This window comes from Arachis hypogaea, chromosome 4, assembly GCF_003086295.3.
Source record: "Arachis hypogaea cultivar Tifrunner chromosome 4, arahy.Tifrunner.gnm2.J5K5, whole genome shotgun sequence".
Classification (NCBI taxonomy): Eukaryota; Viridiplantae; Streptophyta; class Magnoliopsida; order Fabales; family Fabaceae; genus Arachis; species Arachis hypogaea.
The window spans coordinates 124,202,467-124,222,003 of NC_092039.1; the positions used below are offsets into that span (position 1 = coordinate 124,202,467).

Sequence of the window (19,537 nt, forward strand, 5' to 3'; positions counted from 1 at the left end):
CTGCCGCTTAGGATGCTGCATTTCGGCACACAAGTCAAGATTGACGAAATAAATGATGATTTTATTGGGTTCATTCACTTTTAAAGCATTTAATAACTATTGACCGAATTATATGTTGATGACCCATTTAATATTGGAAAATGTTTGGGTCTAGTGAATCACTACTTCCTTTGCATCTAGTTGCAAAAAAAGGAGTATTGAAAAAATGAGAAGTTTAAAGGAGCATGATATTACCGCGACGGATTAGTCCTTGACTTGTCGGGTTTGGAGATACCGTGGAAACAAAAAAAAAAAAAAACCAATTTATTTTGTAATATTGTACAATTTTAGTAATGGTTTCTTAATATATGTATGTAGTTAACAATTGTACGACCAGGGTAGACACATAATCAAACTATCGATTATCAGTGGCAGGACATCCTTGAAACAGAGGGGGCATGTCTCTGATTTCATCAAGCATATTTACAAATTACTTATTAACAGGGAAAAAATGTATGCAAATAGAATTCAGCAATTAGAAGTGGCATTACCTAAGGGAATCCCTTTTAACAGGATTAATACAATGTTTGTTGGTGTCTATACTACAACCAAAAGATTATCTTCTCCCTATGATCTTTGTGCTTTATATTCACAGTAAGCTATTTTCAATTCCATCAATCATTATGGAAATCCATTGTCTATTACTCTGTTTATCTATTATATCCATTTGTATTAAATCATTCTCTCAACCAAACTTGGTAATCTGTCTTTTTGTCAATAAACTTTTTCCAGCTACCATCCAACAAGTTCTCCCTAGAGGGGTGCCAAGCAAAGTGTCCTAGCTTCAAAACTAGTGAATCACCAACCCTTGCTACATAACCTTCATTGTTAGCATGGAATATCTTCGTGGGGCTCCTACAATGGATTCCACCCCGCTTCCTAGCCTCAATCAACTCGGTTATCACATCACGGATGCCAAAATCATAGAAATGGTCATAAAATATTGTGGGCTGCAAAGTATTCAAGCATAATATAAGTCATTGATAAATATGGGGCATCAAAGATGAAGAGACTAACAACAGATTGTCCTCTAACAGAATTGACTTCCTCTGAGGTTATCAAATTCTTAATTTTGGGGTGATCAATAACATATTTATAAGGGAGGTCAGTATGTCATATTTTATAAAATAAGGAATACCAAGTGCCATAAAGGTATTGCGAATAATATCTCCCAATCTCAGAAGAGCTCAATGTAATTTATCCGAGGTTTGAATCCATTAAGAAGGTATTAGTCTATTGGATGTTAGTCTGTTGAGAACTTACCGTTCCAGCATGAGTCAAGATATATGCATATCCCTGCATGAGCTTGTCTCGTGGAAATGGCCAGTGACCCTGAAAATAACATGAAATGTTATGTCCATTTTCCTCATTCTCTGATAGTATATGCAACAATGTCAAGGCAACAGCGCACAAATTGAGAAAAAGGTCAGACTTTCGAATCATGGTTTGCATTAGTATGTGAATTGTGATTTTTTCAGAAGGGAGAGTGTTTCAAAGACAGAATAGATACCTGAGTAGACCCTGTGTCATGATTCTCTACGAATGTAACAGCACGAGAAGGCCACCATCCCATTACTCCTGGAGGTTTCCCTTGAGGATCTATCAGTCTCCAATATTCACCATGCAAAGCAGAATGAAGTATCCCCTGAAAATCATAATACAACAATATAATGTTAAATTCTAGCCACAAGACTTTCACTTTTTGTTCCCTTCCTTCTAATGAAGTTTTCCACTTCTTTCTATAGAGGGAAAATCCGACATGACTTTATCATCATATTAATCGGCTGATAAATACGCCATCCAGGAAATTTGTTATTTTTCTAATATTAATCGGGTAATATGGAAAATTTCTTGCCCATGAAATCAGCTTCCCACGACTGAATAGTAGCTCATGTCTCCTTATATATAGATTTTTCATTATAATAGCAAGCTTCTGGATGTAAGATTACCAAGAAGCTACCATTAACTGATGTGGAACAGAGTACCTTTGTTGTCATATCAAATGCAGCTGAAGTGCCTCCTGTAGCGTTGACCCAGTCAACTATCCGTTGTCGATGAGCATCTATTTATTACAAATTTGAAATATAGCTTTTAAGATAAAAGTATATAACTCAGAGGTTGATATATTTCAGGTTATTGCAGTAAGTAACGAACCTTGGTTGTAACACAAAGTTCCATGTTCATATTTCATGGCGTCCCAATATTCTCCAATGGAAAAAACAGGGTTTGATGCTTCAATATATTCTTTTACGTATGTACCAGAAAAGCCTCTGCAGGCAGATAATAAGGAAAAATCAAATTTTATATTATAATATTTTAATTGTAAAACAAAGGAACTAGAATAACTTCAATGTTCAATTTGATGAAAGAATAAACATATAAATAAAAATGTGTAGAGCATTGCAAAGAGAGATTGCTGAAACACAAGATTTTGTGCTCCCTTAAAAATATTGAACTTATCTATTTTGGTATCACGTTTGCTCAAAGCACCACAGATATCAGATATAAAGATACGAATTTTCTATTATATCATTATTTAGCTCCCATTTCTCATAGTGCAACTTAAAACTGTGACATTTTTTTAGTAAGAAAGCTCCCTAAGAGTTAAACACTTTGAAGACAAGAGAAGTGTTTTTTTTTTCTTCCTTGCAATACTACGCTAACAAATCTTGCAGGCTCTGTTTTACCATTATTCAATGGCTACCAAGCAAGAGCCAAATAATGGTGTTTCAGACTCTAACCTGAAAGGACAACAGTGTACTTGAATTGAGATTTAAGAAGAAAAAAAGTTGTTCATACGACACTAAAGACTACAATATTTTAAGTTGAATAATTATTCAAAAGTGGCTGATTTAACCAAAAAGTCTAAGCCAACTAGTTTGCTATTTCTCTTTTCCACTACATTGCAGCATTGACTGCAGAGGAGTCCAGATCCTTTTTCCCTAATCAACTACATCTGCATGAGTTTGCCAAAATGAAAAATATTTCTTTCATCAATTAATATACTACCAACATTTTCTAGCTACCTACATAAAAGGAATGGAGAAGATTATGCCAATTTATCTGTTGTATTTACTTTTACTGACAATTCTTCCTTATCTTTTCCATTCTTTACTCATAATATAAATTGATACAACTTGCAAGAGAGATTCAGTAGAACTTAGTAAGTAAAGAATTATCTCAAGCCTCCAAAATACTTAGAATGGAAAAAAAATACCTCACAAAATCAAGCCTCCATCCATCATAACCTATGTCACTCCGAAGCCACTTTAACCATTCCTTGATATCTTTCCGTACAAAGTCCTGAGAATGATCAATATTTGGTGCTGCATGGAATATATCACCTATATAAAGAGAATCAGAAAAACGTCTATAAAAATCCTAATAATTACCTGGTAAAGCATTTTGCACTCCCATATTGTGGAGAAGGTGCTATATTTTTGTCTTCCATATGGGGGAGTATCAGTTATGACACATTAGAGAAGTGGAACTCCATAGTTCATACTTCTTTTCAGGACCACGCCAACCTTAGACCAACGGCAAGCGAACACTCAAACTAATTACAAATTACAGGTTTCAATACTTTTTTTTCTCCCTCATACTTATTTAATTAGGTTTTGTATCATTTGGAGTGGAAGGCCACAGCCTCAGTTTCTCACACAAATAACTTTACTGAAAAGACAAGATAAAACTGTAGAGGATATAATATATATAAAGATATACCACTTGACGGATTTCCACGGCCCTCAAAATTGGGATCGTCACATACAATTGCTTCAGGTCCCCATGCAAGCTTGCCGTCATAAATGTTCCAAACACCATTTGGACTCTGAAACATGTAAACATTGTGAATTTCTGACAGCCCTTTGTCAACACTCTATTATGAAGTGTACCTATTGATGAAGAGATTTCTCCATCTAGAGTTCGAATACTAAAAAAGAAAAGAGACCATACAAATCACAGAACACAGCTACTGTATGCAAACCCACAGGTTTCGAAACAGATGGCCCATATTTCAGCAAATTTCAGCATAAACCACATGCGAAGACTAGAAGAATTTCTTAATTCCAGTTTTAGCATGTAGGATGTAGCTGAGTTGGATAAACAACCAACATTAGATACTCAGAATGGTTTTACATCTCTATAACATTTCACATAAGAATGATTTGATCAGTATGTGTGAACAATGTACAGGTCAACCTTAACTTGTGCTAAAGGTTAATTAATTGATGCAGAATAGAGAAACAAGAACTAAACTATAGACTACTTGCTCCGTTTATATTGATTAGGAAACTAAAGATAATTGACTAAAACCACAAGCCGCAATTCAATTATTAACAAATTACTTTCGTGTCTCCAACTCAACATACCAGAATCTTTTATTATAAAATTAGAGAAAATAAGTATTGTGATTAAGACCCGACACTACCCTTATACTCAATCTAACACCATGATGACTTCAGTTTAGCCCATAACCCATGTCCGAAGAACAAATTTTATAACCTTTTGCACTAAATATATACAAAAAGTTTAGACTAAGCAGTAAATAACTTACCTGTTTCTGTGCACATCGATGATTAAGTACAACATCTCCCAAGACCTATTCACCAATGAAATATCTTTCAAAATTGACGACCATACTTTGCATTTGAAAGTTTGAACATAGGAAAGATAAAACAGGTCTTACTAACAAATATCCTAAGGGCACTACTTAAGAATGTCGCAACTAGAAAGTTTAAAAAGAAAATGTAAATCGAATGTAAACTTTGTAAGTTTCTCAAAGCTAGCAGAAAAGCATACCACCAGATCTTGAGAATGCATTTCCTGTATACAACTTTTAAGGTCTTCCACAGTACCATAGCTTGAATTCAAGTTGTAAAGATCAGAAGGCATATAACCTGCATGTTAGTTAAACCGTCATTAATGCTTGCCGTGCCACAGGTTGACATTGACCACATATTACATATGGCATCTTAAAGTGAAAGTAAACGAGATGACAAATAAAACAGAAAATATAATGACAGATCACAGGAATGATAGAACTGGGTAAAAAAAATGTGGCAAGATGCTAGGACAGAACAGGTTATTATTCCAATGGTACACAATGATGAAAAAAATATATATAAGATATAAGTGAGCTAGTCAAACCTTGGGGAGCAACAGATTGTGTTGGCGGTGGTAGCCACACTGCTGTTATACCAGCTTGAGATAGATCAGTAGATTTAGAAGCTAATTCAGAATACCACTGTCTTCTCCAGCTCTCCCAATTAAAAGCTTGAAACTGAGAAATATAAATTCATCAGAAGCAATGACACTATAGAGGGTAAAAAGTTTCAATAGTTAATGCTCATAACAACAAATAGCAATATCAGAGTTAATGGACCCTTGAAGACAATCATAAACAATGCATGTGATGTAATGATATACTACATTAGTACTAGATGAAAATCAGCATTATGGTGCAAAGGCACTAAATGCTCTAGCATTTCTACATCCACACTATTGTATCAAATACTCAGAACTCTTCCTTTTTTTATTAAAAAAAGAGGAGGATTTTAATTGTGCAATGCATTCGATGTATTGAAAGTTTAAAATCTTTTCAATTAAACATTTCCCCTTTTTTATTTCTTAACAAGTACCTTAAGTTAGCAAAACACTTAAATTATAATCACCAGATCTAAGCAACTCAAAAAGCAATAACCTAATGTCCTACATTTACTCCAAATCTCTCAACTTATTGGGTAAGTAGGTATACTAACCACAATCTCACGTCCTGTTCCAGTTGCTGACTCTGCATTTAAGTTATAAAAAATTTTAGATGCCAACAAGATAAACCATCCAGAAGCAAAGTTACATATAATTTCAAGCAACGCATTAACACAGCAAAAGCATAGCATCCGGACCTAATTTTGTTTGTTCAGGGTCTCCCTGCAACTGTGTAGCCTTCCTTTTAAGAGCAGTCTCCAATGCATTTCGCTTTTTCTCGAGTGTTTCTCTCTCAATATGTTCATCTAAAGCATCCCCTTGCTTTGGCTTTTCTTGTGCAATGGACCATACTTCATCTTCTTTAGGTAACTCTAAGGGTCTGAATTTTGATGTCATTGCTTCTGCTACACCAATTTTTCTTGGTGGAAACTTGGTAGAAATTTCCTGAATTCTTCTTGCCATCCACTGAGGTATCTCTGTACGAGGACCGTCACTTAGCAGTTTCCATTTTTGAGAATCATCAGTTTTCAGAAGGTCTATCCGTCCGCCATTAACAACATAGATGGAATCCGCATCCCCTTCATCTTGCCGGCTTTCCCTCAATAAGAATGATTCCGCCATTTCAGTTCTCTGTCTCCATACCCTTAAAGCGTCTTCTGAAGCTTTTAATGATCTCTGAAGTGCTTTGAATCTATTTAGGTAGGCATAATCTTTCAAACGCACCATTTGTTTTGCAGCTTCAACAGTAGTCTTTATGTTCTTCAAGTCAGTCTTAAAAGTCTTGGAAACTGCCTTTGTTCTTTTTGTAACATCGATCTTCATTTTCTTCATAAATGTCTTGATCTCCTCTACCTGCTTCGAAATATTTTTCCCAGTTGACTCCTTAAAATCAAGCAAAGCCCTCTCTGCATCAATAGCTCTTTGTTCAAATGCCTTTTGTTGTTGTCTGGTTTGTTCCACTTCCAACTTCAGTCCATTAACCTCATTTCTTGCAATAATCAACTGAGATTCTAAATCACTTATTATTCCCTGCAACTTCATATTTTCGGCCTGGACAGAAGCAATTTGATCAAATGGAGAGGCATTATCTATTAGTGTTTCTGTGGTTTTTTTTGCATGTTCACTCGCTTCTTCTGCTATAGCTAGGGCTCTCCCTATAGCAAATTCTGACTTTTCCACAATGGATGATACTGTACTTTCAGTTGCATCCATGATTCGCTTTTCAATTAGATGAGCTCCTTCAGCGGCTGTGGTTTCTGCCGATGAAATTTTGAGTTGAGCATCTTGTAGTATATGAATAGTTGCCTGATGGAATGCAATCTCTGCTAACTTTTCAACCTGCACAGCAAGATCAATAGCATCTTGTTTGGCAAGGACCAGCTTAGATTCCAAAGCGAACCTCTCTTCAACTGACTCCTTTAGAGCTTTTTGGAAAAGAGACTTGGCGGCCTCAACTTCTGGTATAGCTACCTCATTGTCATCAGAAATGGCTGACATGTACTCCGGCTTTTTGGCCTCAGATTGAGCCAGTTTTTCAAGCAATTGATCTCTCTCCTTCTCAAGAGCATCTTGTTTCGCTTGTGCCACTACAAGAGCTTTCTTAGTCATCGTTAATTCATCTTCTAACCCCGTAGCTTCACTTCTTCCCAAATGACCATCTTGACCAACAACCGCCTCAGAGAATGAATCATCTGAATCCTTCTGTCATAAAGGGTAAAATATAGGTTATTTCTCAACTATCACGAAGCAAGAACTCATGTTATTGGGACCTACTTAACAGAATAGCAGAGAAGACATAAAATCTTGCTCACTTCTATAATGATGAAAACATCCAAAACCATGTACTGTATAAAGATTTCAAAAAAAAAAAAAGAAAGAAAGAAATATTGACAAACAAGAAGAAAGACAAATAATTCTAGATCATAATATTCCAAAAGCAATATATTCAAGAGTGTCCTTACAGCTCCAGAGTAAACAATAGAAAATGGTCTGGAGATTCTCTTCTCAGCAAAGAAACAATTCCTGCAATAAGGTAAACAAAGAAGATTTAGGCATTTATTCACTACTTGTAGATAAAGTTATTTTTTTAAAAATACTAATAATAAGAACAAATGTATAAGGTGGCTCCACAAAAAATTAGTATGTGGAAGGATACTAAAAAAGATGAATTCTTTAAGCAAACCTGTTTCTAATTGCTGCAAATGAAGTTGTTCTTCTACATATAAAAGGGTGGTTTATAACAAAGGGACGAATCCCAAATGCTGCATCAGGCAACAAAGCAGCTCCCATTCTTTTTTCTTCTCTTCACTCCTGTATGTACTACAAAATCATCACATTAAATCGCAGAAGCAAATGTGAGTTGTAATTTAAACTATAGCATCACCAAATCAAGAACTCACCAAACACTTACCTTTTTCCCTTTCTTTACTATCTTTCTTCCTTCTTGTCTTCTAAACCTTCGTAATAAGTGATATAAGATTGCAATCATCAAGGATGATACAGAAAGCTATTAGAAGTGAAAAACATAAACAAAGGACATGCAACTTGGAAATGAAAAACAAAAAGAAAAGGTTTTAGAATCTTTACCTGATTCAAGAGAATGAATGAATGAATGAATGAATGAATGAAGGACTGAATGAATGATGGAATGATAATAGAGGAGGTGGAAATGTGATTGTGAGGTGAGGGACGGGAGGAAGGTGCTACTGTATTTCAATGGCGCTGACAACGACGGAGGCTTTCATGGCGCAGAAAGTGTTGAATGGCGAAAACTATCGTTTTTCAAAAATAAACCAAGAAAGAAAACAATTAGAAAATTGGTTTGACGAAAATGGGAAAAGAAAAGTGTCACGTTCAGCTCAAGTCAATGTATATATACTTGCGATTTGCAAAAGGAAAAAGGTGTTTGCGAAATGAAAGGAGTTGAAAGCCAGAAAAAATAAAAAATCTACGACTACGAGAACTTCACGAGACGCTGCTCTTTTTACCGCGTAACTATCAGATTTATGTTTTTAATAGTCAATTTCAACATTAGTAATTTTTGTTGATGTAATAATATACCACTGTATGTCCATGCATAAAAATTAAATAATTAATTGTAGATTTTTATGATTAATCTTTAAAATATTTAAATTTAAAATCAATTTAAATTAAATTTCTTATTTTACCTAATTTAAAATCAATTAGCACCGCACTAATTTAAATTTATTACCGCACTAATTTAAAATTATTTCGATTCTAATTATCGCAAACTGCATGGATTGATAGTAATGGTATCTTGTACAACATTGAGAGACTAGTGGTACAATTTAGAAATTTTAAACAGTATATTAATCTATTTTAAGTGATACGTGACGCATGAATTACTTGTTGAAAGCTCCATGCCTCCATCCCACGGATCAAGCCGGGCCCAATGAAATTGAAAAAGCGATGTATCCTACTTAAGAACAGCTCATCACTCATCAACCACAATCAAATAATGCTCATTCATTCTTTATAGTCATATATATGGTACTCTGCTAATGTACACAACTGAACTAGTGACTGCATAAAATTCACTAATCCCTTAATCCATTAATCAAACTTCGACTCTCGAATTCGGTAAACAATAAGAAATCGAACAATAATGCGGCATCAGTAAGATGGACCCTCTTAGGCTCTTACTAATAAAAGCCACCAATTTCAAAAATCTTCAGTCTCAAAGTCAATACTTCAATTGATATGAATTGAGTGTAAAAATAGCAGGAAATTACGATTTTATTTTTATTCTAGGTAGAGACCGCATCACCATTGCAGCTACAGGAAATTGATAACCGATCAAATTTAATACAAATACAAGATATATAACTCAAGCACAATTGTTAATCAACAGCTGATATAGCCAAATAAAACCCAATTAGATCAGATTTATGAACTATGAATAAGAATCAAAGCTAAATTCAAGTAACTGTTATAGCAACCTAAAACTACTGAAGCTTAGCCATTAATGAAATCAAGTGAGGTCTACATGCAAAGACAATTAAGTAAGTAGAAGTTTAGTAACGTAATAACGTCAGATCTGAAAATTCAAAATCTACTAATACTTTGATGTAACAGTAATACAAACTAGACATCAGATACTACTACTAAGTTTAACACATAATTTGCTCAAAGCAGATACACATTAACATTTTAATTCAGCAAAAGACGAGCCCTCATTACAATAGAACATAGAATTGGGATTCATTAATATTTTAAAAACCCTATAATATACCAGGACCGAAACTTAAGCCCTCTCGCCTCTGATTCTGCGAGCCAACTGAATATCCTTCGGCATAATGGTGACTCTCTTGGCATGAATAGCGCAAAGGTTAGTATCCTCGAAAAGACCGACGAGGTAAGCCTCAGCAGCTTCCTGTAGAGCGGCGACGGCGCTGCTCTGGAATCGGAGATCAGTCTTGAAATCCTGGGCGATTTCCCGAACAAGACGCTGAAACGGAAGCTTACGAATCAAAAGTTCAGTGCTCTTCTGGTACTTCCTGATTTCTCTCAGAGCCACCGTTCCTGGACGGAAACGATGAGGCTTCTTAACTCCTCCGGTCGCCGGAGCTGACTTTCTGGCGGCCTTAGTTGCCAGCTGCTTCCTTGGAGCCTTACCGCCGGTGGATTTGCGAGCTGTCTGCTTGGTACGTGCCATGTCGATTAGAAAGTAACGGAAGAGAAGATGCGAAATTTGATTTTCTCGAGAAAGTGTGAGGAGAATTTGAGAGATGGTGTGAATGATGGGAAATTGGGGAATTGTTATATAGCTGCAGATTTTGGGGGTGGTGAAAGGCGGGAAATGAAAATGGTATTGGGGAGACTGATTTGAGGAGATTGTAGCCGTTGATGGAGAGGAGAGGGCTTATCGACGGTTGTGAGGCTTTTAAAGTTGGAGAATGGGATCGCGATCCGTGGCAGTGAGATTGTAACCAATAGAGTTGTCTCATTAAGCTCTTTGTCCTTGACAAATGCTAATTGCTATATTTTGCACATAATCGATATAAATAAATAAAGGAAAAGTAGGATTTTAGATCTTAATATATAGATTGAAAATTTTTTTTGTTTTAATTTTTTTCATACAAAATTGTTTCTAAACTTTAAAATTGTTTTAAAATTATATTTTTTATTTAAATACTAAAATTTTAGATCAAATTATGCGTAACAAAAAAATTATAAAATATAAAAAAAATAATAAGAGAAAGAGAGTGTTTTTGTTCTTACAAAAAGAAAATGGAAGAAGAAAAAGAAAAAAAAAGAAGAAGGTGTCTACGATTTATTTCTGTCTCAATTTCTATCGTCACTCTCGTACAATTTTGATCCAAAGTAAGGACGATTTTAAAACTATGTCCTTAAGGGCGATTTTGTATGAAAAAAAATTAGGGACAAAAAAATTAGAGCGAATACCCAAGGCCCTTAACATAAAAAATACCCAATTCGATCTCTATACTTTATTTTCATGGGACTAATTAGTCCCTATGCCAAAAGAAATACATGAGCTAATCAGTCCTATAAAAGTAAAGCTTAGCTATTCAGGGGCTAAGTTAGGTATTTTTTTTTAAGGGATTTGTTATCTTTCGAGATATTGCCAAGGCGTTTAAGATTTTTCTTAAAAAAATTTTGACTTATATTTTAGAGACTAAAATTGTACTTAACCCATAAATAAATAAAGACAATTATTTTTGTATTTTCTAAATATTAGAGAATAATTTTTTTAATATATTATCACATAATAAAATTAATTATACTGGTATTTAATATAGAAAATAATTTTTTATATTTTATTTGAATATAAATTATTATATTTAAATTAAATCCTAAATTATTATTTTTATTTTTATGAGAAGACAAAATTTAATAAATACTTGCATAATCTTGGATTAAATTTAATAAATGTTCAAAAAAATTTATTTAAATTTATTATATATGAAATTGATTAAATATTTAATTATTTCATGTGTTAAAAATATACTGCATAAAATGTGTTTATTTATCTACTTTGTAAAGAGCTAACAATCAAAACTAGACACTAAATTAAAGAAAAAACAAATTCCTTTTTTCTTTTATTTTTTGGAGTCAGCCTTGAGCGTTGAGCCCTTGACGGCTTTGGTAGTTAACCACTAAAACGGCAATCCAGTTTGTCAAATGCCACTGTTTAGCCTTTAACGTCGTCGTTTTATCGCATCTGTGGATTCATTGCACCGAACAACGTGTGGTGGCTTTATCGGAGAAAAGTGAAATTACAGTGTAACACGGCGAGATTCGCTGATTAGGCGCAAAACCCCAAGTCTGCACCCATTTACAAAACAAAATCTCGTTTAATTCGAATTCCCCAGCGCAAGTTTTTGGTGCTTCCGATTTTTTTCGCGCGAAGCAAAACCCAGAAGAATTGCTTAATTGAAAAATGACAGAAGATAGCAGCGTTAGGGTTTCTTCTTCCGATGAAGCCAACGTCCCCAACGATGCATCACACGCAAGGCAGAGGTAAATTACAAATTTTCGTTTTGCAGATTATGTTGAATTGGTAGAACCTTTGTGCACTGTGGATTACGTCATTTAATTGTTATTTTCATGTTTGTTTCTCTTAGAGATATGCAAGTGTTTGATTAATTTGATTGCGACTATTTGAGAGTTAAAATTGATGAGTGATCGAGACGCTAAACTTCAATGTATTTAAGGCATAGTTTCGGTCTGTTTTTGTGCGTAGGAAGAAGAAGAGAAAGTGGGATCAACCAGCTGAGTCGTTGGTAGCTGTTGGGATGGCGGTCCCTGGAGTTATTCCTTTAAGCACCACTGCAACCCTTGGTGGAGGGATTTCATATCCGGGCATAGCTCCAGTCTCTGGTGCAGTTTTAACAAATCCATTGGTGGCATCAGTTCAGCAACAAACTACAATTGGAGCAGTCCAAAAACCTAATCAAGTGAGATATCTACTCATCTCAAACTTACAATGTTCATCATTTATGCAGATGATAATTTTCCTACCAAAACCACAAATCAAACTGGTGCTTTGCAAAATGTCTATTTGAAGTGTTGTCTTAATATATATGTATTTATTTTTCAATATGCTGCTGAAGGCTGTTTTTCCACCACGAATTTTGTTTGATAGTCGATCTGGTTTTTGTTTTGTGATTTGTTCTTAATATGTTATGTGTTCCTTATTTTGATTTTGGGATGAATTCTCATGTAGCAGAAGATCCAAGATGAATTAATAATTGCTCGAGAAATTGTCATCAACGATGCTGAGTCTTCTGTTCGGTACAAGTTGACAAAACGCCAGACACAAGAGGAGGTGAATTATATGCAATCAATTCCACATCCCTATCTCCAAGCATTTCTCACTCACTCTCATCCTTAGTAAAAAATTTTCCACCTTATGCAGATTCAGAGGTGCACCGGTGCTATAGTTATCACTAGGTTTGTGGTGCACGCCATTTGCAAAGTCAGTCCTTTTTAGTGTTTCCTAGCCCCTGCATTTGATGCTGATTTTTTTGTTTTTTTTTGTTTTCCCTCTGCAGGGGGAAGTATAGGCAACCTAATGCACCAGCAGATGGAGAGAAGCCATTGTATCTTCACATTTCTGCAGGAGCTCATGTAACAGCTACTGTCTTTTAAGTAGAATGATGCTTGGGTTAAATAACCAGACTTAACCATTTATTACTAGAAACAGATAGATGAATTCCTTTGAAACTGATGCGTTTCTATCTTGAATAATTAATATGTGGCTTTTTTGTCTTATGATTGATCATTCACAACAATAGTGATATTTCATGATTTGGTTTTCCTTTGGGTGACACCTAATAATTTGCAGATAAAAGAGACGGCAGAACGAATTTTAGCTGTTGATCGTGCTGCTGCAATGATTGAAGAAATGCTAAGACAGGGGCCGAATTCACAGTTGGTTCCTTCTTCCCCACCTTCCATCCTAGCTAATGGGCTGAAGGTAATTCATCCATTATTAACTTATGGATATTCACTATGCTGTTGTAATGTTAAGATATTGACAACCGATATTTCTGCATGAATCAGGTGTTCAGTGAAAGTGTGTTTTTGGGCTTTGATGCTGACCCATCATTGAATATTGCTGCACGAATACGTGGACCAAATGTGAGCGCTTGACTACAGTACTTAATTGATTTGTCTATTCATAGTTCACTGTTTTAGGTGGGAGTTGTGTATGACTATACATAAACTTAATGTCTGCCACAATTCCTATTTGTTTTCCTTTTTTTTTTCTTGGTTGCACCTGATGGTTTGTGGTGTGACCATATGTTCATCTGCTGTATTTGTTTTCATACTTCTACCATTTTTCTATCCTTTATTATGTGTGCATGTGTCCTACTATTTTTTAACTTCTGATATGATGGTGTGGAAATACCTAGAGTTAGTAGGACTAGGAGTTTTCAAATGGATGATTAGGCAAGAAAAAAGGGAGGATAGAACTGGGGGATGGATGAAATGTTGTAATGTTAAATATGGCATAGAAGTATTAGTTAAGTGCAAAGTAGTGAATAGAAGGTGGAGACTGAATGGCTACTGGTTTGCATTAGTAAACTGATTCTGAACTTATGCTGATTTTAGCCTTGATCAGCCTTCTTAGGCTTCTACTAGTTGAATGCCCTGCATCTTTATGTTTATTTCCATCTTTACTTTAGTTTCTTGTGAACTTTGTGTATATTGAGGTTGAAATAATCTGATGTTTCAAGCTTTTCTGACATCCCCATACAATTGGGAGAAATTGTTTTGGTGTTGGTGGTGCTTTTGGATTTGAACGTGCAGGACCAGTATATAAATCACATTATGAATGAAACAGGAGCTACTGTTATACTGAGAGGACATGGTTCAGGAAGCGATGAATGCTCAAATGGAGAAGGTCCATTTTTTTGTCCTTTATGATCTGAACTTTGTAAATGGCATGTTAGTTCAGCATAGCATATTCTTTATATGTATGGTTCGCAACTGGATTTTTTTTCCTGGTTGCAACAGATGGACAGCAGCCCATGCATTTATTTTTGTCGAGTAACAATGCAAAAAGTCTTGAAGATGCTAAGCTTCTGGCTGAAAACCTCTTGGATACAATCAGCGTAGAGTGTGGTGTTTCCAGGTATTTAATTTTTTTAATGTTAAGGGTTTAGGATATGTAAGCCATTTTTCAGTTGTGAAATAACGAGGAAATATTTCCTTCCTCAGGTATTATAATTATTAGTATCTGACTATCTGATATAAAGCAGAAACACCAAGTTTTAAGATAGATACTTTTTAGTATTTGGTAACCTTTTTCATACGACATTTTAATATCAACATGTCCTTATATGATGAGGGATCCTCACTGCTGTAAATAATTGTTTAGGGTACTCTTTCCGAAGCTAAGAATGGATGAAGGGTAATTAGCTGAGGTTGAGGTATACATTGGGATTAGAATGCTCTGGGTTTTATTTAAGCCCTTACAACCCGTTAGCCCTAGTTTTCTGAATTGCAGGCAGGTGCCCAACAGCTGCCCTCAACTCACTCTCATGGAATTATTGGGCTGCATAAATTATTATTATAAACCTCAGTGTCCAATTTCATTTATACGGACTGTGTACTTTGACTTGGGAATTTGAACTCTCGAGTTCATTTTTTGTCAAAGTATTGACACGTAGAACTTGATTTCATTTATGGTGCATTTTAGTTTTGTCTAGAACTGAAGTGGAGTTTGAAAGGGAAGTGTGGGTGGAAGTTTAAGTTGCTAAATGTAATTGGTAATTGAGAATATTTCCTCTGCCTTCTGCAATTTCAATTCTTTAGATTTTGTGTTATCTGGTGGTTTTCAAGTGTTTTCATGATGACAATTTTTATTTAGTTGGATTTGTAAATAACTTATGTTCAACTGTCTTAGGGTTTCATCATGTAAGGTTTATAGTGCTGTTCCACAGCCACAGCAGGTATATAGTGCTGTTCCACCACCTCAGCAGGTATATAGTGCTGTTCCACCTCCCCAGCAGGTTTATAGTGTTGTACCACCTCCCCAGCAGAACCCTACTGCCATTTCAACCCCACTAGTTTACAGTGCTGTTCCACCCCCACAGCAGTTGTTAGCTGGAGTTCAGAGTTCCACAATGGGGCTAGAGGCGACTACAGGCTTAACCACCAGTTCAATATCATCAGCTGTGGGCTCCACACCAGTTACTCCAGCTTCCTTTGTTGGTGTTCCTGGTGTCGCCACTACTGCCCTCGCACCAGGTGCTACACCATATTCTGCAGGATATTTGAGCTCTGGTTCCCAAGCAAACTCGATTGGTTATACTCCCCCTTCAGTATTAGGTGGCACTAGCTATATTGGATACGGTGGAATATATCCCCAAGCTACTCCTTTGCAGCAAGTGGCCCTTGTCCTGCGACACTCTCCTTCCATTGCTTCAACAGTTGCTCCAACAACATCAGCATCAAATGAAGAATCTAAATCTAAGTCGACCACAAGCTCTGAAGTTGAAAAGGAGAAACGGCCACCTCAGAGGCGGAAGTTTCAAGAATTACCAGTTGGCTCAAATGGCACACGGAAATTCAATCAGGTCATTGCATTACTATTGCTAAAATCTTTGAAATACAACATTGCCTGTATCCAAGGAAAAGTCTTTTGTTCCCCTTTATTCCATTGTAGTTTTTTTAGTAACATTGGTAATAATATAATGGTTTGGATTCTGAAAGTCCAATAGTTCTACCTGTGGTCCATGGATCTAATTACTGGGTGTAGAAATTTAAATATTTCAGCAAGCATGGAGGTAAGAGTGACCCTCCATCGTGTTGAATATGTTATCTCTGGGCTCTAAAATGAGGAGCACCACAATGAAGAAAAGAGAAAAAAAAATTAAAATAGAAAAATCTCTGTTGCCTTTCTTAATTTACAAAAGGATTTTCAAGAATCTTGATTTCACAATAATGCCAATTCTATTCCTTTCAGAGCCCCTAGTTACATTGACGCCAATTCCTAATATTTGAGTCATAGGTTGCCTTTTCCTTGTATGTTCAGATAATATATTACAGGAATAATGGTAATTCTTGTTAATAAAGACTATAACCTATTGTGTCATTTAAAAATAATAGGGTAGTTAAGTTTTTTCTATTTTGTTTTCAGGATCAAAGGAAATAAAATTACAAATTTGCAATTCAATAGCTCCATGGAAATACCGTGTTGAGATTTTATTTTTTTTCATAGCTTGCTTGGGTTTTTCTGATCCTGTGTCACCAGTATGCTGTATATTCACTGTTAGCTTGTATATACTAGGAAAAGAGAGCCCTTATGCTTATGTTTTCTATATAACTATGCACATCTTAACTTTGTGACTTCTCTTTCTTCTTTCTTTATCAATGACAAGTAGAAAATTAAATGTTTTTAATCTTCAGCTCTATTTTACCATACATATTACCTTGTGCTGACTGTTAGTGCTTAATATTCCAGGTATTTTCTCTGACCTTCTATGAAGCTAATAGGCTGACACTGGACCTGTCTGTTGGGCCGTTGGTTTGTATGTTTGACAGGGTTTTCAGTTTTGGAGGAATTAGGAGGGCGCTCATTGCTTCAATGAATTTGTCATTGTCAATCTGAGATATTCTGATTTTTTTTTTTTTAATCTTAGCTCCACTTGAAACGGTTTTATCAGCACCAAATTGATTTAATTTCCTGGGGGAAAAAAGATCATCTGAGATAGGAATAGGAGAAAATATATGTTACAAATGGGATATCATAGTAAAGTATAATTGATAGGGGAGATAATTAGATGCGAGTAAAATACATCAAATGAGAAAGATTTATGAGTTTCTTGGTTATTATCCATTGAACAGGCATGGGTAAACATCATAATTTTTTAAAACTTTGGTGTTGACAACCTCATCCGGCACAAGGTGATAAGTAACCATATCCATGAAAAGACCATGCAAGTGTTTTAACCCTCGTGAAAGCTTTACCCTATGTCTCTATTCATTCAAGAACTCGTGTTTTTATTTTAAAAAAAATGTCCATCCTCATCAAGAAATTAAGTTATGTGCTAGACTTTTTGTTTAGATATTTCCACATTGATTCTATATTTGATCTTGGTACTTCAAATCATTGCTATATATTGTTTATCATTTTTTCTTTTTAATTTTTCCTATTCAGTCTCAATTGACTTTTAGTTTGGTGTGTCGGGACAATTATTACAATAACATCTGATTCAGAAGTTGTGTCTGGATTTTTTTTCCTTTCTCTTCCAATCTAACTTAATTGCAGGGATTAGAGCATTTAAAACCTAATGAACAATCTGCTGATATGGCTGTGAGGAAAGTATTGACTATGCCAGCTCCTAAGAAGTTGATCCAGCCATCATCCAATGGAATGCCTCCTCCTCCCCCAAGAAAAATGCCCCCACCACCACCTCCACCTAAATTTCATGATCCACCTGAAGTTAAAGTACAGGACAAAAGCGAGAGTTTTCCTAAGACAAAATCTGATGCAGTTCCTGGTTAGAGTGAATCCTACTTTTGCTTTACCGTTTTGATTTTCTTGCTAACAACATTGTAACGTTTCTTTGATACATCATTCTGTGCCAGGGTGGCCCTGTAATTTTACTTTTAAGTACCCTGCTGGCTAACTTCTACATCAATTTATGTGAATTCTTTATCCATTTCAGATACTTTGGTGAAGCTGATGGAATATGGAGACGAGGATGATGATCTAGACGATTCTAGTGAGGAATCACTTGCTAGCTCACCGCGCAAAGTTGGGGCTCAAAAGCCTTTCTGGGCTTTATGATATGATCCATAAGTGTATGCTGGAAAGCATGAGATGTAAATAAGTAAAGGTTGGGATGGAGCCAGTTCTTGTTAATGTGAGTTGCTGGATCGGCGATTATGGTTACTCTTCCAGGTGGAACAAGGTCGTAGTCCTGAGCATAACTTTTGGAGTGAAAATAGGTTGTTGAGTAGCATCACCTTAAAAGTTCTTAAATTGCACATACTCATTTGCTTTGGGATACCAATTGTTCCGTTGTAATTTTTTGTTCTAATTTGAGTATACATAATACATGTATTTAGGAGTAGTTGGCTGCCAGTGTGATGTAGCAATGCTGTGTTACAAGGGATTGAAATAGGGCTTTTGTTTCACCCCTTTTTCATAGTCTGCGCCCACTTAGCGACTGAACTTGATAGATGAACGAAACTTGTTCCTGATAAAGATACATAGAACAAGCAATTGCAAAAGCAAAACATATTTTGCTTCTCCACTTTTTATCCTTTTGTCCGTTCTGATTAATGATGAAAGAAATGCACTAAGCCAAGCCAACTCAACAGTTTGGATTGGGATATTATCAAAACAATATTCAAGCTTAAAAATTGATTTGCCCCAAATGGATTTCTTTTTCCATCATGCTTCCGGAATCCGGTCATTCTATGGCACTGCAGGAACAATAACCAGCTCATAACTAACAAGTATTTTAATCATTGAATAATATATATATATATATATAGAGAGCAACAATTCCATCATTAAAAAGTCGCTACACATTAGCTTCTTTTGTAGAATATATGTGATAGGTGTTGTCTTTGGTGGCTTCATTAATTTGGTGACTATCGTGGCTAAGGTCCACCAACCAATTCAAACTTGACATGTGGAATGTTTGAAATTATGAGAAGAAGAATTTGACTAGATGTAATGACCGTAAATACATTAATGAAGCAAGGTAAAAATTTTAAATCGATAAACAACTAGTAATTAACATTTTAAGGAGCTTAGTAATTTAGGTAAAAATTTTAAAAACCAAAA

The 19,537-nt window shown here is 35.4% G+C and overlaps 3 protein-coding genes across 6 annotated transcripts; 1 reads left to right on the forward strand and 2 right to left on the reverse strand.

Annotated features, from left to right (window-relative positions):
* Nucleotides 1–418: 418 nt before the first annotated feature.
* LOC112797865 (uncharacterized) lies at nucleotides 419–8,588 on the reverse strand. The gene is made up of 16 exons (XM_025840972.3): nucleotides 8,332–8,588; nucleotides 8,156–8,201; nucleotides 7,928–8,064; nucleotides 7,707–7,767; nucleotides 5,943–7,446; nucleotides 5,799–5,830; nucleotides 5,188–5,320; nucleotides 4,840–4,937; nucleotides 4,595–4,639; nucleotides 3,763–3,868; nucleotides 3,257–3,383; nucleotides 2,194–2,309; nucleotides 2,025–2,101; nucleotides 1,550–1,684; nucleotides 1,303–1,371; nucleotides 419–989 (listed from the first exon to the last, which is right to left on the reverse strand). Exons 3-16 carry the CDS (start codon nucleotides 8,032–8,034, stop codon nucleotides 717–719), a joined length of 2,883 nt encoding a protein of 960 aa, XP_025696757.1. The 5' UTR covers nucleotides 8,035–8,064; nucleotides 8,156–8,201; nucleotides 8,332–8,588; the 3' UTR covers nucleotides 419–716.
* Nucleotides 8,589–9,803: 1,215 nt separating this feature from the next.
* On the reverse strand, nucleotides 9,804–10,779 carry LOC112797867 (histone H3.2). Its single transcript, XM_025840973.3, has one exon. The coding sequence runs from the start codon at nucleotides 10,418–10,420 to the stop codon at nucleotides 10,010–10,012; it is 411 nt and encodes a 136-aa protein (XP_025696758.1). The 5' UTR covers nucleotides 10,421–10,779; the 3' UTR covers nucleotides 9,804–10,009.
* Nucleotides 10,780–11,767: 988 nt separating this feature from the next.
* LOC112797868 (protein RIK) lies at nucleotides 11,768–18,998 on the forward strand. 4 transcript variants are annotated; one of them, XM_025840975.3, is made up of 12 exons: nucleotides 11,768–12,246; nucleotides 12,470–12,683; nucleotides 12,956–13,054; nucleotides 13,145–13,179; nucleotides 13,281–13,356; nucleotides 13,574–13,705; nucleotides 13,792–13,869; nucleotides 14,542–14,635; nucleotides 14,749–14,866; nucleotides 15,641–16,313; nucleotides 18,008–18,239; nucleotides 18,408–18,998. In XM_025840975.3, exons 1-12 carry the CDS (start codon nucleotides 12,167–12,169, stop codon nucleotides 18,527–18,529), a joined length of 1,953 nt encoding a protein of 650 aa, XP_025696760.1. In that variant the 5' UTR covers nucleotides 11,768–12,166; the 3' UTR covers nucleotides 18,530–18,998. The 4 variants fall into 4 exon arrangements, 2 of the variants coding, with proteins under 2 accessions (XP_025696760.1, XP_025696759.1); XR_011881512.1 differs by having other exon boundaries at nucleotides 11,778–12,246; nucleotides 12,953–13,054; nucleotides 17,201–18,239; XR_011881513.1 differs by having other exon boundaries at nucleotides 11,778–12,246; nucleotides 17,201–18,239.
* The last annotated feature ends 539 nt before the right edge of the window (nucleotides 18,999–19,537 follow it).